We start from the raw sequence: 17,249 nt of genomic DNA, 5'->3' as shown, positions 1-17,249 counted from the left end.
GTTTTTGATGGACTGCAGAATATTTTGAAGGTTATCTGCTATAAAAAGCCAGAACAGGAAAATCTGCTTCATGTGTTTCTGTTTGATCCTCAGTGACTTTGACACAAAGGCCTCTGCTGTGATGATCACACCTCTGATCAAGTCTCACAGTGTCAGCTTTGTTTTTATACATATGGATATGTGCTGATAAATGATCAGAGTTATAATATTTCCCACTGTCTGCTGTGTGCCGTGACCTTTGACCTGCTAAAGACAGTCAGCTGTGGATTATTCATTGTTGTGTCTGATACTTAGAACTGTGAGGAAGAACACTACACAGTTAATCAGGGTCCCCTCTCTCTGAATCAGGGAAGGTGGGCAGGCCGTGTGTGGGCCGCGGGCCATACGTTGAGTCTCACTGTTTGAAATGTGAACATTGTTCTGCTGCAGTCAATGGACTAAACCAGAGAAGAAGAAAACAGACTTTACCATGAAGATCCTCAGTGTGGATCAGTATAATATCAGCCTGATGTCTGCAGTTTAGTGTCAGCACAACTTTCACATCATATTCATCTCAGCACAACTAAAACATGCTGACTGACCTCAGAGTTTCAAGTCCACATCCTGGACTCTCCAGGAAACCACACAGATGCTTCACTCCTGAATCCTGCAGGTTGGTGTTCAGGCTCAGCTCCAGCTGTCTCAGATGGGAGGGGTTGGACTTCAGTGCTGCTGCCAGATAATCACAGCTGATCTCTGACAAACCACAGCGACTCAATCTGTATAAAGAATGAAAGATGTAAGTTTATTAGACAAAGTGTGAGCTTGAAATCATTCAGTGTTTCATCATCTGTTCAGAGCTGAAGAAGGTTCAGAATGTAGAAGTTTAGAAAATGGAAACTCCAAACAGCTGAAGCCAACAGGAAGCAGCTTCAAACAAACACAACAAGAGAAAAAACTCTGACTGTTTCACATTAAAGTCGTACATTTATCATAAAAACAGGACAAAGACTTGAAAAAGTCGTGTTTTTCCTTCCAGGAACCACAAGGCTTCACTTTTAAAGGTGAAGTGTGAAAGAAATGGACATATTTGAAGTCCAACACCTTTTTCCAGTCACATTATTAAAGCAGACAAACTACAAGCTCATTTTCATTCCAACAAGTCATCTTCTGACCTGGACTAACAACACTGGTCTCTATGTGCAGCTGGCTGTGAGACCAGTGCTCAGGGAGCGTCTACAAAGTGCAACACTGAAAGAACATCACACACTAGCTTTGTCCCAAAACGTCGGCTGCATCCTTCGGAGGACCCGGTATTCGCGGTCTACGTGGGCCGGGTCCTTCAAAGATCGAAAAGGCTGGAAGTGCGAGGCTGTGAAATGGGACGGTCTAGCCTTCAGATTTGCGTCACCGCTGTGTTGGTGGAGTTTAATAAACTCGGCCGTCTGCTCCTTGCTATCTAAAATATAACAGGACACTGGCGTAAATTCTCGACCGTCTCACACTTCTGTTTAATCAGTTTCCTGTTTAATGTTTATTCAGCTGTGTGAAAATCCCGGAGGAACTTTGATCTCAGCCAAACCGATTTACTCCGGAACAAATAAAACACAGAAAAAAGGCAAACAATTACATTTTTAAGTTATCCGAGTGACTTATATATCGTGTTTCACCTGAGTAGCGAAAGAGCGGGGTCTGAAAACGATGAAGCCGGGTGTCCGCTGCTCTCGCCGGCTGGAGTGACCATTGAACCCCCCGGCTTGCTAGCGAGCGGGTGGGTAACAGACGTCTCCGAAAACGTCGGCACACTTTTGCAAATATGTGATGTCTTGATAAACCAAGCAGATATTTGAAGTTTACACAGCTACTTTCTCGCCTGAAAATATGTTAAAAGTTTATTTTGTGACCCAGAAAGATTAATAAGAGTAATTTGAAAACTTAGTAGCAGCCGCCATTGTTGGCAGCTGAAATTTGGCTGGGCCGCGCTATGAATTCTGGGATATGGTGGGCCACGAAGGACACACCCGATGAATCCTTCAAATTCGGGGAAATGAAGGACGCATTTGTCGGGCACATTTGAAGGAGTCGACAAATACGGACAGCCTTCATCGCCTGGCTGTGACGTAATCGGCCTTCAAATGCAGCCTCTGGACGATGCAGCCGACGTTTTGGGACACAGCTACTAATTTGCTTCCATCATCCAACCTGAAGAGGAAACAGAGACGCCTCCCCTTCAAAGTAAAAGCTGCTCCTTTTGGACACAGTATCAAAGAAAGTCTACAGTATAACATAGAAAAGACAGAACAAAGTTTTGGTTGTTTTTAAATTGTGCAGAAATGAAACTACACTAAGCTCAATTATGTGACAGACATTTCATCCCATGTCAGTTTGGCCTCATCCTGGGCCGGATTATCCAGCACACACTCTGACCACAGGCCCAGGGGCCACGCACAGCTGGGCTCCATCCAAGAGACAGCAAACAAACCAACACAATAATAAAAAGCACCATGTGATTGTTGGGTCTAAACTCAGACCCCGCTGTATCCAGGACTTATTCCCATGAAAGAAAAACAAGGCAACAGTGTTCGATCGATTTCTTGCGCAAGGGAGGCCCTTCCATCTGTGACCAGCACGTCGAAATGACCACAATGGTGGCCTCCTCTCGCTGCCTTTTATTGACAAACTTCAAACAATAGTTTACAAAACACCTCCCCCTGCAACCCCGTTTGGTTACATAGACAAGGACTGTATGTAAATGTATACACTGAGTGTGTGTGTTATGTGAGAATGTGTGTGTGTGTGTGTGTGTGTGTGTGTGTGTGTGTGTGTGTGTGTGTGTGTGTGTGTGTGTGTGTGTGTGTGTGTGTGTGTGTGTGTCAGACCTCCTGCTGACCAAAGGGTCGTAAACCCAGGAAGTTTACATCAAAAGAAACAGATCTTTCAGATAGGATGTATCTACAATAAAACCTCCCCCAGCACAGAGTGGTTGGAGAGGTGGTCAGGATCAAAGGAATGGCTTTGATCCTACTGCTTGAACTAAGACTGTACAAATTTAAGAAACACAATGGCAACATTCAACAATTAGACTTAACAGTGATCTTCTTACATCTTCAAGACAAACATAGTAAAAACATGAGCATATTTGTTTCCTGATAAAATGATGTGACAGGTAGAACAGAGTAAAGTGGTGGTGTTACAGCCTTTCTCCCCTCTGCTGCCGAGGCTGTTAGTCTCTCCCAAACTCAGCTACAGGACTTCCAAATGAATGAAAGCAGCAGAAGTGGCTTTACAAATGAAAGAGGAAGAGGAGAAGAAGAGGAGAGGGAGGCCACCCTGACCATCACTCCAGCTGAAAACATCACACTTCCATTAAAGTTGGTGAGGAAATGTTGAGCAGGATGAGCTGCTGGCTAATCTGGAGGCTGTAGCAGCAGCTCACAGTCACAGACAACATTTCTGAAAGCACTCAAACTTCTTCACATTTGTCTTCAGACACATCCTGAACATTTAGGAACTAAAGAAAGTTTCAAACATCAATCAAAGACCTGAAATATAGAAAAACAACAACAGCCGCAGTCAGTGAACTCACCTCAGAGTCTCCAGTCGACAGTTTGGACTCTCCAGTCCAGCACACAGAAGCTTCACTGCTGAATCCTGGAGGCCATCATTTCCACTCATGTCCAGCTCTGTCAGATGGGAGGGGTTGGACTTCAGAGCTGAGGCCACAACTTCACAGTGAGACTCTGAGAGTCGACAGCAAGTCAGTCTGTGATGATAGAAAATATAAAATGTGTTATTATAAAAGCAGAAAATCTGCATTATAAACACAGACTGAATGTATATGAAGACAAAACAGAGTGAGGTCATAATCTGATGAATCTGCTCTTCACATCTGTGCTTCAGCTCCTCTTACTGTGTTTGACATGACACAACGATTGAGTCTCTCTCAGACCTGCAGACTTTTAATGAGAATCTTTGTTTGGCTTTAATCTGCAGATGAAGGAGGAAGATGGTGTCACATTTAGGCTTCCATAATGTCCACAGTCTGTCACTGAGATCTGATCCAGAGTCAGAGTGAAGACACACATTTGGACTGTTTCCTGTTTTGACTCCAGAACATTTTGAATGAGTTCAGCTCAGTGAAGAGTTCCAGCTGGAAAGATGATCTCTGTTTGCTACCTGCTGTCAGGTACGACTGTTCACGTCCACACGCAGGAAAAACCTGCTGACTGTTACCAAACGGAGCAGAAATCTCATCACTGGACAATAATGATGAATGAACTCAGAGCTGCTGATATCAGATCTGATTTCAGGGGAACTAAACACAGAAATGATTGGCTCATTTGAGCTTTCTGAGCCATTATCTGCTGCTGTGTCGCTAGTTGGCAGAAAATGATTTGTATTCCTGTTCAGGGCTTCAGTGTTTATGAGTCCAGATCCAGGTGACAGCAAGTCAAAATGATGTTACCTGTCTGTGTCCAGCAGCAGCCTGTATTCACTTTGAATATTGTTATAACCTGACATGGATCAGTTTGTCTTTGATTGGTTTGTAAATGTCACTGTTTCCATTGGACCTGAGTGACGTACAAGGACAGAGAGGGAGAGAAAGGAGAGAGAGGATGGAGACAGCAAAGAGAGAGCAAACACAAACAGGTGAGAGTGGACAGGTGACCAAGGTCAGCAACCAATCAGAGAGCTTCTGTTTGACCCACAGTCACTGATGATGACTGCACATAACCAAGCAGTGTGTTACTCTGATATCAAATATGGATCCTGCTCTTATAATAATGATGATCAGATGATATTATTGTGTTATTTTGTAGCTGAATACGATGTTTGTGTGATTATCAGTGAAAGAAGCAGTGAGGAGGATGGAGAGAGAGAGAGGACAGAGGGTGAAGTTAGAAACACTAAAAGGATTTTTCATGGATTTCATGGATGATTTGAGTGATTTCCAGCAGGACACTTAAACATGTCAGTGGACGTCCTAAAGAACATATTCACTGATATGAAACGTGTCATTGAACAGGATCAATATCAGTGGAAACATGGTGGAAACAGCTGTGACTGCATGGATGTGACACACTTCAAATCTGTTCTCCACTCTTGGATTTGGGATCCATGGAGCTGCTGCTGAGTCTGTACAATAAAGGAATGGCGTGGAAGGTTGCAGCGTACGGACACAAACACTTTGTGCTTACAATCTGATTTTATTTTCAAAATTAAACTACTAACCTACACTGATCAATGATGTTAATGATCACATCTGGACTCACCCAGCCTTTCTGCAGTTCCTCACAGCTGGAATCAGTCTCTGTCGTCCCTGCTCTGATGTGTTGTACTTAAGCAGGTCCAACTCATCCAGAACCTCCTCTGACATCTGCAGCATGAAGGCCAGAGCTGAGCACTGGATTGCAGAGAGTTTCTTCTCTGATCTGTTCTCTGATTTCAGGAACTCTTGGATCTCCTGAAATAATGAGAGGTGGTTCATCTCCATCAGACAGTGGAAGATGTTGATGCTTCTGTCAGGAGAGATTTCATCACTGTTCATCTCCTTCAGGTTGTTGATGACTCTCTGGATGGTTCCTGGACTGATCTCTGTCTGACCCAGCAGACCTACTAAGAGTCTCTGGTTGGACTCCAGACAGAGGCCATGAAGGAAGCGAACAAACAGGTCCAGGTGGCCATTTTCACTCTGGAGGGATTTCTCCATGACTTTAGTCAAAAAGACATCCAGTGATGTGAAGCTATAAGACTTGAACTTGTTCTTAAAAAAAGATCTGTTTTTGTATTCTTCTCGGAAATTCCCTAGAAAACCTTCTACCACCTTTGTCTTCCTGTTGGTGTGACAGTGGAACATGTAGACTGCAGCCAGAAACTCCTGAATGCTCAGATGAACAAAGCAGTAGACTGGTTTCTGGAAGATCACACACTCTCTTTTGAAGATCTCTGTACAAACTCCTGAGTACACCGAGGCCTCTGTCACATCCAGACCACACTGCTCCAGGTCTTCTTGGTAGAACATGATGTTTCCTTTCTCCAGATGTTCAAACGCCAGCCTCCCCAGCTTCAGAAGAACTTCCATGTCAGCCTCCGTCAGCTCCTGTGGACTCGTCTCACGTCCCTCGTGGTACTTGTTCTTCTTCCTCTTTGTCTGAACCAGCAGGAAGTGTGAGTACATGTCAGTCAGGGTCTTGGGCAGCTCTCCTCTCTGCTCTGTAGTCAACATGTGCTCCAGAACTGTAGCAGTGATCCAGCAGAAGACTGGGATACTACACATGATGTGGAGGCTCCTGGATGTCTTCATGTGGGAGATGATTCTGCTGGACAGCTCTTCATCACTGAATCTCCTCCTGAAGTACTCCTCCTTCTGGGCGTCAGTGAAGCCTCGTACTTCTGTTAGCCTGTCAACACATGTAGGAGGGATCTGATTGGCTGCTGCAGGTCGGGAAGTTATCCAGACGAGAGCCGAGGGAAGCAGATTCCCCTGGATGAGGTTTGTCAGCAGCTGGCTGACTGATGACTTCTGTGTGACATCAGACAGCAGCTTCCTGTTGGTGAAATCCAATGAAAGTCTGCTTTCATCCAGGCCGTCAAAGATGAACAAAAGCTGAGAGACAGCCAGCTTCTCTGCTGTGACCTTCTGTAATGTTGGATGGAAAACATGGAGCAGCTCCAGAAGACTGTACTGCTCATCTCTGATCAGGTTCAGCTCCCTGAATGAAAGCAGAACCACCACACTGACATGTTGGTTCTCCAAGCCCTCTGCCCAGTCCAGAGTGAACTTCTGCACTGAGAAGGTTTTTCCAACACCAGCCACGCCGTTGGTCAGAACCACTCTGATGGGTCTCTGTTGGTCAGGTAAGGCTTTAAAGATGTCCTGGCACCTGATTGGAGCGTCATGGAGGGCGTCCATCTTGGAAGCTGTCTCCAGCTGCCTCACCTCATGTTGGGTATGAACCTCTTCACTCTGTCCCTCTGTGATGTAGAGCTCAGTGTAGATGGTGTTGAGGAGGGTTCTACTTCCTGTTTCATCACTTCCTTCAGTCACACGTTCACATCTCCTCCTCAGACTGATCTTATGTTCATCTAAAACCTCCTGCAGACCAACATCTGCTGAAAGAAAGAAAAACAATGAGACTAAAGAGAAAGAAAACTCTTCAATGTCTGAACACAAGAAGTCCAGTTTTCAGAAATGAGTCCATCAGCAGACAGATGTTCAGTCTTACTTTGTACACAGCTGCTCTGACTGGCTGTCTGCAGTCCAGCTGTGGTCCTGGATCTTTCTCCACACTGTGCAGAAGCTCTGATGGTGACACAGAAAAGTCACAGTGGAGATACTTCTGTCCACCTTTGATTAGACTCATTATAAAAAGGAAACAAAGTTTGAACACAGTCATGTTTCCAGTTCACTGACTTACATTTATTCCATGGACACTCACTCTAACCTGAACCACAGCTACAACCCAACATTGTTGAGGCCTCATCTCCTCCTTTCCTGACTGTAGAGCTTAAATATGCAACAACCGACAAATAAAAGAATTTGGTTCATTTCAAAGAAATTCACACGGTGACCAAGTAAAGTAACCGTAGTAAAGGAGACAACATCCCGTTGATGGTGGGATTATTTGAAAGATTTGCTTTGGTCACGTCACCAAATGCAGTTGAACCACCCGTGGATCCATGTTTGACCATTCTACCACTCTGAGCTCTGCTTTTGAATCATTTTATTATTATCATCATTCATTTATTCATTCTTTGGAGGGGGGCTATTTCCTAATGCCGCCCTAATAAGCTGATGTTCAAGGGGAAATATAACAGAAACTCTTTCAGTGTTATTCATTAATAAATTAACAGATAAACTGTGAAGAAGAAAAAACTGAGATTTAAAGGAGAGAGTGAGAAACTTGATCATCCATCCTCATAATACATGTTTATCAGTATCTGCTGTGACCATACTGCAGTAATAACTACAAGTCTACATTTCTGTGACTGTTGATCAATCACAGCAGGAATCTGAGCTCATCTCTGCACACAGAGCAGCTTCAGCTCTGGGATAAACTGCTCGCTTCACGTCCTTCTCAGCTCACAGACACTCATCCTGATATTTTTCCTTTAACATTTGATGGTATAATTCATCTGAGTTTACACTTTATCTGCATAAATACAGAAAAACAGACCCAAACACCAGAAACCATCAGTTTCACCATGTAGAATATATTGTTGTTTCCTTGCTTTTAATTCAGAGAAAAACTCTGATTTTGATTTTCTCTGTTCTCTTTGCCACAGCCCATCCTAGCAGCATGAATAACACTTTAGGAGGAACGTCTTGATGCATTCTCAATCATCCAGGAAAGTAAATCTCCAAAAGTGGATTCTGTTCATCTGGACGTACATAAATGTGTCCCAGCTGGACTTTTGTCAAAGCTGCAAAGGCACCTAAAGAAAGCTCCAGCCGATCCAGGAGAGAAGGACAACCGCTGACTAAGACAAAACCTGTAGTGATCCCGTATGTGTCTGGAGTATCGGAGCAGTTGAGACAGATTTTTTCTAAACACCGGGTCTCTGTGGCTTTTAAACCCCAAAACACGCTGCGCCAAAAACTGGTCCACCCCAAATAGAGTAACATAGTGTACGCTGTTAAGTGCAGGAGGATTGGCAGGATTTATATATCGAGGAAACCAAACAACCTCTGGCTACAACACAGAAGAGCTTCCTCGTCAGGCCAGGACTCTGCAGTCTATTTACACCTACAGGCCAGTGGACACTCTTTCAATGATGAGGATGTACACATTAGGGCTGAACGATTATGGAAAATAATCTAATTGCGATTTTTTGCCCCAATATTGCGATTGCGATGCGATATGCGATTATTTTTTAAGGTATTTGTCTTCTGTATTATTAAACAAAGACAAGCAATACATCATATAGTATGGCCAATACTATATTACATTAATTTTAAACTGTTCTTTCCTGGAAGACAGACCTCTGTTATGATGACATGAGGTGATGCATGAATTGATGACTGACATTTTTATTTAACTTCTTCAATCACAACAGTATATTTGAACATACACAATAGTTTATTTTTAGCTTACAAACATCTGAGCATAAAGTGCTGACAAGGAACCCTGGTGTAAACATTAAAATGAAAGTCAGTACAATGTGCAGATTGCAGAAATATACATAAAAAAAATCAGTGGCTTTACCACACTCAGTTTTTCGACATCTGTGAACTACTAGACAGTCATTCAATTAAAAAATAATATTAAATAAATAAAACTAATAAATGAAAAATACACACATCTTACTGATCTCTGTAGTCAGTAACATTACACATAAAGTGCAAACATAATAGCAATTGTATAAACACACACACAAACACGCCTTTAAAGTTTAAAGGCGTGAAATTGGACGGTCTAGTTCTGATTAGCGTCACCGCTGTCTCGGTGGAGTTTAATAAACTCGGCCGTCTGCTTCTTGCTATCTAAAATATAACCAGACACTGGTGTAAATTCTCGACTGTCTCATACTTCTGTTTAATAAGTTTTCTGTTTGACGTTTAGTCAGCTGTGTGAAAACCAAGGAGGAACCCACCCGGGGGATTAATAAAGTTTTATTTTATCTAATCTAATAACTTTAATCTCAGCCAAACCGATTTACTCACGAACAAACAAAACACTGAAAAAAGCCCAACAATAACATTTTTAGGTTGTCTAAGTGACTTATATATCACGTTTAACCCGAGCAGCGAAACTCCGCGGTGATCTGAAAATGATGTGCCGGGAGTTGTGCCGTTCTCGGCCGCATCAGTAACCCTCGAGCTCCCGGCTAGCTGTCGAGCTGGTGGGTAGCAGACGCCTCTGAAAACGTCGAAGCACTTTTGCAAATATGGGATATCTTGATAAACCGAGCAGATATTTGATGTTTACACAACTACTTTCTCGCCTGAAAATATGTTAAAAGTTTATTTTGTGACCCAGAAAGATTAGTATGAGTAATTTTAAAACTTAGTAGCGGCCGCCATTGCTGGAAACTGGAGTTTGGCTGGGCCGCGCTATGAATTCTGGGATATGGTAGTAATTTGGACAGCCTTCGGCGCGTCGCTGTGACGTAATCGGTCTACAAATGCGGCCTCAGGAGGATGCAGCCCATGAATTTGGACATGTCCAGAGTATAATCGCAGCCTTTGCGGTTAGAAAATTGCACTTGATCATGTCGCGATATTATCGCAAATGCGATATATCGTTCAGCCCTAGTACACATGCTGGACAGGGAGGAACGCTGGTTTGAGGGCGGAGTCAAGGAGGCCATTTATGTGAAAAGAGAAAGACCATCTCTGAATCGAGGAGGGGCCTAAGGGTACATCTGTCACCATCTTACAATGCTGTGATTGCAGCCATTCCCCAACTCTCTGAATGGTGCTCATGGACATTGATCAGTGGTTGTTGATCAATGGTCATGAGAATTTTCATAATTAAGATTAAGGAACTGACCTCCCAGCCCATTGTTCCTTCAGTGGGCTGGTTTCAGTCATTATGCAAATGTCCTGTTTATAAGATTGAAACCTGCAGTCAGCTGAGACTGAAGGAGTCACCTGGATGATGACGAAACGTTTCTCCCACTAAACGGGGGGGCGATCGTGGCTCAAGAGTTGGGCGTTCGTCTTGTAATCGGAAGGTTGCCGGTTCGAGCCTCGGCTTGGACAGTCTCGGTCGATGTGTCCTTGGGCAAGACACTTCACCTGTTGCCTACTGGTGGTGGTCAGAGGGCCCGGTGGCGCCAGTGTCCGGCAGCCTCGCCTCTGTCAGTGCGCCCCAGGGTGGCTGTGGCTACAATGTAGCTTGCCATCACCAGTGTGTGAATGTGTGTGTGAATGGGTGGATGACTGGATATGTAAAGCGCTATATAAATACAGGCCATTTACCATTTAAACGCTATGAACAGAAACAACTTTTGGAGAAAGTTGAATCAGTATTTCAGCTTTAAGAGGGTATTTTAACACAAACATCAGTCCTTCTACTTAAGTATGTTTGACACTTTGTTTAATCATCATTTTTAATGATCAAATATAATTATGTTTGTTATTTGTGGATTTTAAATGTCCTTGACAGAGACAGATGATGATCATTATCCTGCACTGTGGTCTCAGGTTTGGTCGAGCTAGCACAAAGAATGGCTATGTTGAACTTCCTCCTGGGATCTACACTAAGAAGTGAGTCCAACATTAGCAGGGTCTCTTTCCTTTATCTGGATTCACTTTAGCATTCACAGTCACGTGAAGCTTGTTATTAACTCGATAAGTCAACCCAGGGTTTCAGCTGAGCGCTCACATGAAACACATGGTGTTGGCAGCATCTGATCAATCATATTCATGGAGACGTGTATCAGCAACAGAGCAGCTGAGTTTGCAGAAGGAAGTCAAACTAAACCACAGGAACAATATGAGGAGATTACACACATAATAAAATACTAGCAGTAACACAGCTGCTGCAGACAAATCAGTCGTGTGATCGTGTGTGAGAGGAGAAGGACTGTAAAGGAGTTTGGTGTTAAAAGCTCTGTATGAATGTGGGAGACTTTGAAGGGCTTTAAAAAGGCCAATATAAAATAAAAGGCAGCAAAACTGCTGAGTGTGAAAGTCACCAGACTTATCAGAGCTCTGTGATTAAGACCTGTAAGAACACCTGTTTGTACTTGTTGGCATTATATCAAACACACACGTATATTAAGCCTTTGTTTGAACTCTGGTTGAATTTGTTACTTTCAGACTGTGAAACATCACAGAGGCTGCAGCTGCAGATCTTTTATTCACCTGGAAATTTACTTTAAATGTTAGATGGAAAATGTATTGCTCAGTTTCACCAAAGTAAGAACAAGAATCCATAAACCTTCATAAAGACAAACATCTCCCAGAACATTGAGCTGCTGAAGTGTCACTGAAGGGAAAAACTATTTGTCCTCCTCCATCCAGCAACACCTGAAACACCTGAGTGGAAGCTCCTCCCTACACTGTGTTTGAAGCAAAGCACAAAGGAGACACCTGCTGGAGCAGCTGGAGTCCTACAGACACTCAGCCTCTTCACTACACAAACACCTCCTACAACATCCACTCTTTCCACTCTGACTGCTGTGTTTGTGGAAACACTCCAACACACACCGCTTCACACACCAACATAGAAATGTGTGAAAAAGAGCTGAGCTGATATTAAACATGAGGATTTATTCAGAAATACAGAGTTAGGAACAACATCTAGACACAGATTACCTCTCAGCAGCAGAAGAACAGCCTTTAAAGTTTGCACCAAAATCCTTCGACATGTTGCTCTTTAAGGAAACACAGCTGGGTTCAGGTCCAGGAGATTCTGGCCTCTTATTGATCCTAAAAGAAAAACAATAAATGTCACAGCTTCATGAGACAGGAAGGAAAAACTGGAAATATTAAATTAAAGACATGATGAACAATCTGAAACTCATAAAAATAATGTACTTACTCTTTGTCACATAACAGTCTTTTGTTAAAGTTTACACCAACATCCTTCGACACGTTGCTCTTTAAGGAAACACAGCTGGGTTCAGGTCCAGGCTCTGGATTAGTTTCAGGGTTATGTCCAGCTGAGCCTGGTACGCCCCACAGCTCTGGGCTTTAAAACAACACACACAGAGGTATGAGTGTGAATAATGATGGAGCAGTGATGTGAGTGCTGAGCTGTGACATGGAGAAGAGTCATGGACAGTTAGAGATGGTCATCTCACCTCTGAGCTTTGGTCTGGCTCTCATGTTCCCCACACAGAGTGCTTTTAGAGGGAGGGACTCCCTCCTCTCTGTCCTCACACTGATCCATGCTGCTCAGTTCACATCAGCTCACACACACTTTCTACCTTCACCTGCAGAGGAAACACAAATCATTCATGTGCACATCAACTGAGAGCTGCAGAGGTCGTGTCTGATGTGTTGGACTAACATCCATCTGAGACGCAGCTTTCATCAGTTCACTACAAAAAGTGTCACAGAGCCCAGTTCAGCCTCCAAATCCTCCATTACTGTAGTCCTACAAAGCAGCAGGTCAAACATGGCTGCAGAGAGCAGCTTTATGTCAGTAACCATGTCCAGGACCGAACTGACTGCTTACAGAGTTCATACTCTAACTGCTAGCTGCTCTGCTAGCTAAGCTAACTCAGTAACAGTGACTCTGACAGCAGTTACTGTGGAACAGCGGCCGAGCTCAGGACACATTCAGTGTGTTTAGTCTGAGTCCTGGACTCTGATTCAATGGATTCAATCCAGCTCAGAGTTTCATGTGTTCATCAGAATAAAATACATGTACTAATATAACAGAAGTAATGCTCTGAATGCAGGACTGTAATGGAGGATAAACAAGGTTTTTACAGCCTGAAAGAAACATTCAGTTCATATATTTGTAGACAGTGAAGCAGTTTTTAATACTGCAGCTGTTTCCTTCACCTGTGTGTGTGTGAGCCACACCTTCATGTGCTGCTTTAGAAATATGTGGTCTGACTGCTCAGACTGAGTCTAGGAGGAAAGTTCACACGCTGGAGAAAGTTTTGTTCCTAACTTTGTCAGAGTTCGGCTCCAAAGACAAAGAAGACGGAGCTCACAGTCTGTAGATGGTCCTCAGTGTGTGTGTGAAGCACACAGGAGTGTGTTTATGTCAGCAAATCAGTGTGTGTGAAGAGTCTGAGGGAGTGTGTGAATGAGACTCAACACTGAAACCAACAGTCCAAGAAAAGCGTCTGGACTTCTTTAAGTTTAACTTAAAGAAGTCCAGACGCTTTTCTTTTTGTCTCCATAATGTCTCCATAATGCTGCAATGTTATCTGCCCCAGAAACACTGTGCAGAAGCTCTGATGGTGACACAGAAAAGTCACAGTGGAGATACTTCTGTCCACCTTTGATTAGACTCATTATAAAAAGGAAACAAAGTTTGAACACAGTCATGTTTCCAGTTCACTGACTTACATTTATTCCATGGACACTCACTCTAACCTGAAGCACAGCTACAACCCAACATTGTTGAGGCCTCATCTCCTCCTTTCCTGACTGTAGAGGTTAAATATGCAACAACCGACAAATAAAAGAATTTGGTTCATTTCAAAGAAATTCACACGGTGACCAAGTAAAGTAACCGTAGTAAAGGAGACAACATCCCGTTGATGGTGGGATTATTTGAAAGATTTGCTTTAGTCACGTCACCAAATGCAGTTGAACCACCCGTGGATCCATGTTTGACCATTCTACCACTCTGAGCTCTGCTTTTGAATCATTTTATTATTATCATCATTCATTTATTCATTCTTTGGAGGGGGGCTATTTCCTAATGCCGCCCTAATAAGCTGATGTTCAAGGGGAAATATAACAGAAACTCTTTCAGTGTTATTCATTAATAAATTAACAGATAAACTGTGAAGAAGAAAAAACTGAGATTTAAAGGAGAGAGTGAGAAACTTGATCATCCATCCTCATAATACATGTTTATCAGTATCTGCTGTGACCATACTGCAGTAATAACTACAAGTCTACATTTCTGTGACTGTTGATCAATCACAGCAGGAATCTGAGCTCATCTCTGCACACAGAGCAGCTTCAGCTCTGGGATAAACTGCTCGCTTCACGTCCTTCTCAGCTCACAGACACTCATCCTGATATTTTCCTTTAAAATTTGATGGTATAATTCATCTGAGTTTACACTTTATCTGCATAAATACAGAAAAACAGACCCAAACACCAGAAACCATCAGTTTCACGTTCAACGGGAAGTGGCTCAAACGTCACAGTTTCATAACGTCACCCTGAACTCCACTCACGGAGTTTCTGTCGCCATTGTAGTTTTTAAAGTCCCGTGATAAAGGCGGGTCTTTCTGTGAATCCGCACGCTCATTGGCTAATAGCTTGAGATTGACACATCGTTATCCAATGAGCGTGCGGGAACTTCCGACATAAAGTTGTTTCCTTTGAAAAACCAAAGTCTGATTATTTTTACCTCCACTGACGGAGCCTGTTGTTCCCGCCACAGAGACACAGTAATGTCAGAGCGGTGTTAACACTCACCCTGCCTCAGCACAGCTCTCACTCTCCTCCTGCTCTCTCACACTAAACGGAGGCTCAGCTAAACTCACTTCCTCTCTACTTACAGGAAACCAGCGCTCAGAGGAGCCGACCGGCCTCACATTTCACCCACAGACACGAACAGCGTGGAATTATTTTATGTCATAAGAAGAAACATATTCATGTTAACACTCACCTGCCTCAGCTCCACCTTCCTCCTCCTGCTTTCACTTTCACTGCTGCTCCCTAAACACAGAGGATGCTGGGACTTGTAGTTGTTTCCTTCTGGTGCGGTCTTCCTCTTTGTTTGTTTGTGTTTGTGTTCAAGTTATTTCGATCAAGTAAACATCAACAGAACACGTGAAGCCACACAGAGTTTGTATGTCGAGGTGGGTAGGAGGGTTTGAGGGTTTGGGGAGGGGTCAGAGGGAAGAGGTCTCTCAGTCTTGACAATCCACATTGATGGCATTGCATCTTTCAGCGTGTTTGTGGGTCGATTTGGATGCTCCAGGTGTGAGAGCAGCCACTCAGCCTCTGCTGCAGATGTGTGTCACAAGTTCATCTAGTAGTGAGACGGTGGCGCAAGATGGCGAGTTGAGCAGTCGCACGAATTAGGAGCTCGTTGAACTTGTCCCAGAATTTACTTTGTGTTCGTTATTGTTTCCACTCGAAAGTAGTAAAATGACTGCCCCAAGTATAGTTAAACCTGCTAAATTCAAACTCGACCTCAAAAAACAAGAAACAACATCGCCATGTGATGGAAAGGAAGACAGCAGAGAAGGAACGGATCATGACTACGTAGAAAAAACCTTGAAAAAAGAGTGGACGAGCAGCTAGCTGACCTGAGTGTGCAATGCAAGCAAGCTAGTACGATGCTAGCCAGCCTAGCCAAAGCGGTTCAGTTCAACTCGGAGGAGGTGAAAGAATGTAAACAAAAGGTTAAAGAGTTGGAGAGACGAAACGAGCAGTTGACCAAAGATAACTACGATCTCAAGGAGAGAGTGTGAGAGCAAGAAAGGTACAAAATGAGGTGGTGCCTCCGGATTAAAGGATTAGAAGAGAAAAGAGATGAAGGTGTCAGATCGCTGGTTATTGGAATTCTTGGCAAGATCGCACCTGATATGATATCAAAGCTTGAAGAATCTGTGGATGTGGTGCATAGAGTTGGGAAGAAGATTGAGAACAAGGTCCGACATATCATCATTCTGTTTGCTCTGAGACACGCGAAAGAGGAGATTTGGCGTCGCACCAAAGATTCGGCTGTCTGTAAGAACGGGGGTTTCCACTTCGCTGAGGTACTGCCGCGGGAGGACTGGGAAGAGAGGAGGCGGCTGTGGCCGCAAATTGAACAAGCCAGACGGGCTGGGAAACGGGCCTTTTTCCGGGGTCCTCATGGATACATCGAAGGACGGAGGATCATCGATGTTGAATGAAAGACTTGATGTAAGACTGTATACAGTGGAATATTATTAATGGGACAAAAGAGTTCTACTTAAAGTTAAAGGTTATTAGTCACTGAGTTGGTGACAAGTGTTACAATTTAAACTCATGTTTATATATTTTTCTTTTCTTTTTAAAAAAAAAGTTATTTTCTTAGCATATTCTTATTATGGTTCACTCAAAAATTTCTTTTGGTTCATTAAACGTTCGGGGTTTGAAGGAAATTGTTAAGAGAAAGGCACTTTTTTTATTTTGCAAGGGGCAAAAATGTCACTGTCTGTTTTTACAAGAGACTCACTCTGTGGATGCCGATGTTACCTTTTGGGCTAATCAGTGGGGAGACAAGATTCTTTTCAGTCGTGGATCTAACAGATCTGGAGGTGTGGCGATTTGTTTTAATAAGTTCCCAGGGGAGATTATAACATATAAAGCTGATAGTGAGGGTCATTGGTCAACTGCAGCTTGAAGAGCGAAGGTATATTTCTAATTGTTACAAATCTTTATGGACATAATAACGAAGGTCAAAATAAACGTCTATTGGAAAATCTAACAAATGTTATTTCAGAGTTTAAAGTTATGTACCCCACAGATTACATCCTAGTAGGAGGAGACTGGAACATGACCTCAGATGAATGGATGGACAGATGGCCTCCTCGCTTAGGAAGGAGGCAACAGAATAACATTATTGAGAACTTTTCTAGTGATAATAATTTTACAGACATTTGGAGAAGTTTGAATCCTGGAGTTAAGAATTATTCATGGTTTA

The 17,249-nt window shown here is 43.2% G+C and overlaps 1 protein-coding gene across 1 annotated transcript; it reads right to left on the bottom strand.

The window, feature by feature from the left end:
* Positions 1 to 5,248: 5,248 nt before the first annotated feature.
* Positions 5,249 to 7,086, bottom strand: LOC146716475 (protein NLRC3-like). The gene has a single exon (XM_085441463.1). It carries the CDS (start codon positions 6,890 to 6,892, stop codon positions 5,249 to 5,251), a length of 1,644 nt encoding a protein of 547 aa, XP_085297589.1. The 5' UTR covers positions 6,893 to 7,086.
* Positions 7,087 to 17,249: the final 10,163 nt, after the last annotated feature.

The sequence above is a fragment of the Copadichromis virginalis genome, linkage group LG3 (assembly GCF_057382275.1).
Source record: "Copadichromis virginalis isolate Kocher_CV1m ecotype Utaka linkage group LG3, C_Virginalis_male_GT1.1, whole genome shotgun sequence".
In the NCBI taxonomy this organism is placed as follows: domain Eukaryota; kingdom Metazoa; phylum Chordata; class Actinopteri; order Cichliformes; family Cichlidae; genus Copadichromis; species Copadichromis virginalis.
Note: the sequence above shows the minus strand (reverse complement) of the source record. Positions and strands in the feature narration are given on the sequence as shown.

Excerpts from the sequence above, each read along its gene's own strand:
- LOC146716475 (XM_085441463.1), bottom strand. The coding sequence starts at position 6,892 with ATGGACGCCCTCCATGACGCTCCAATCAGGTGCCAGGACATCTTTAAA.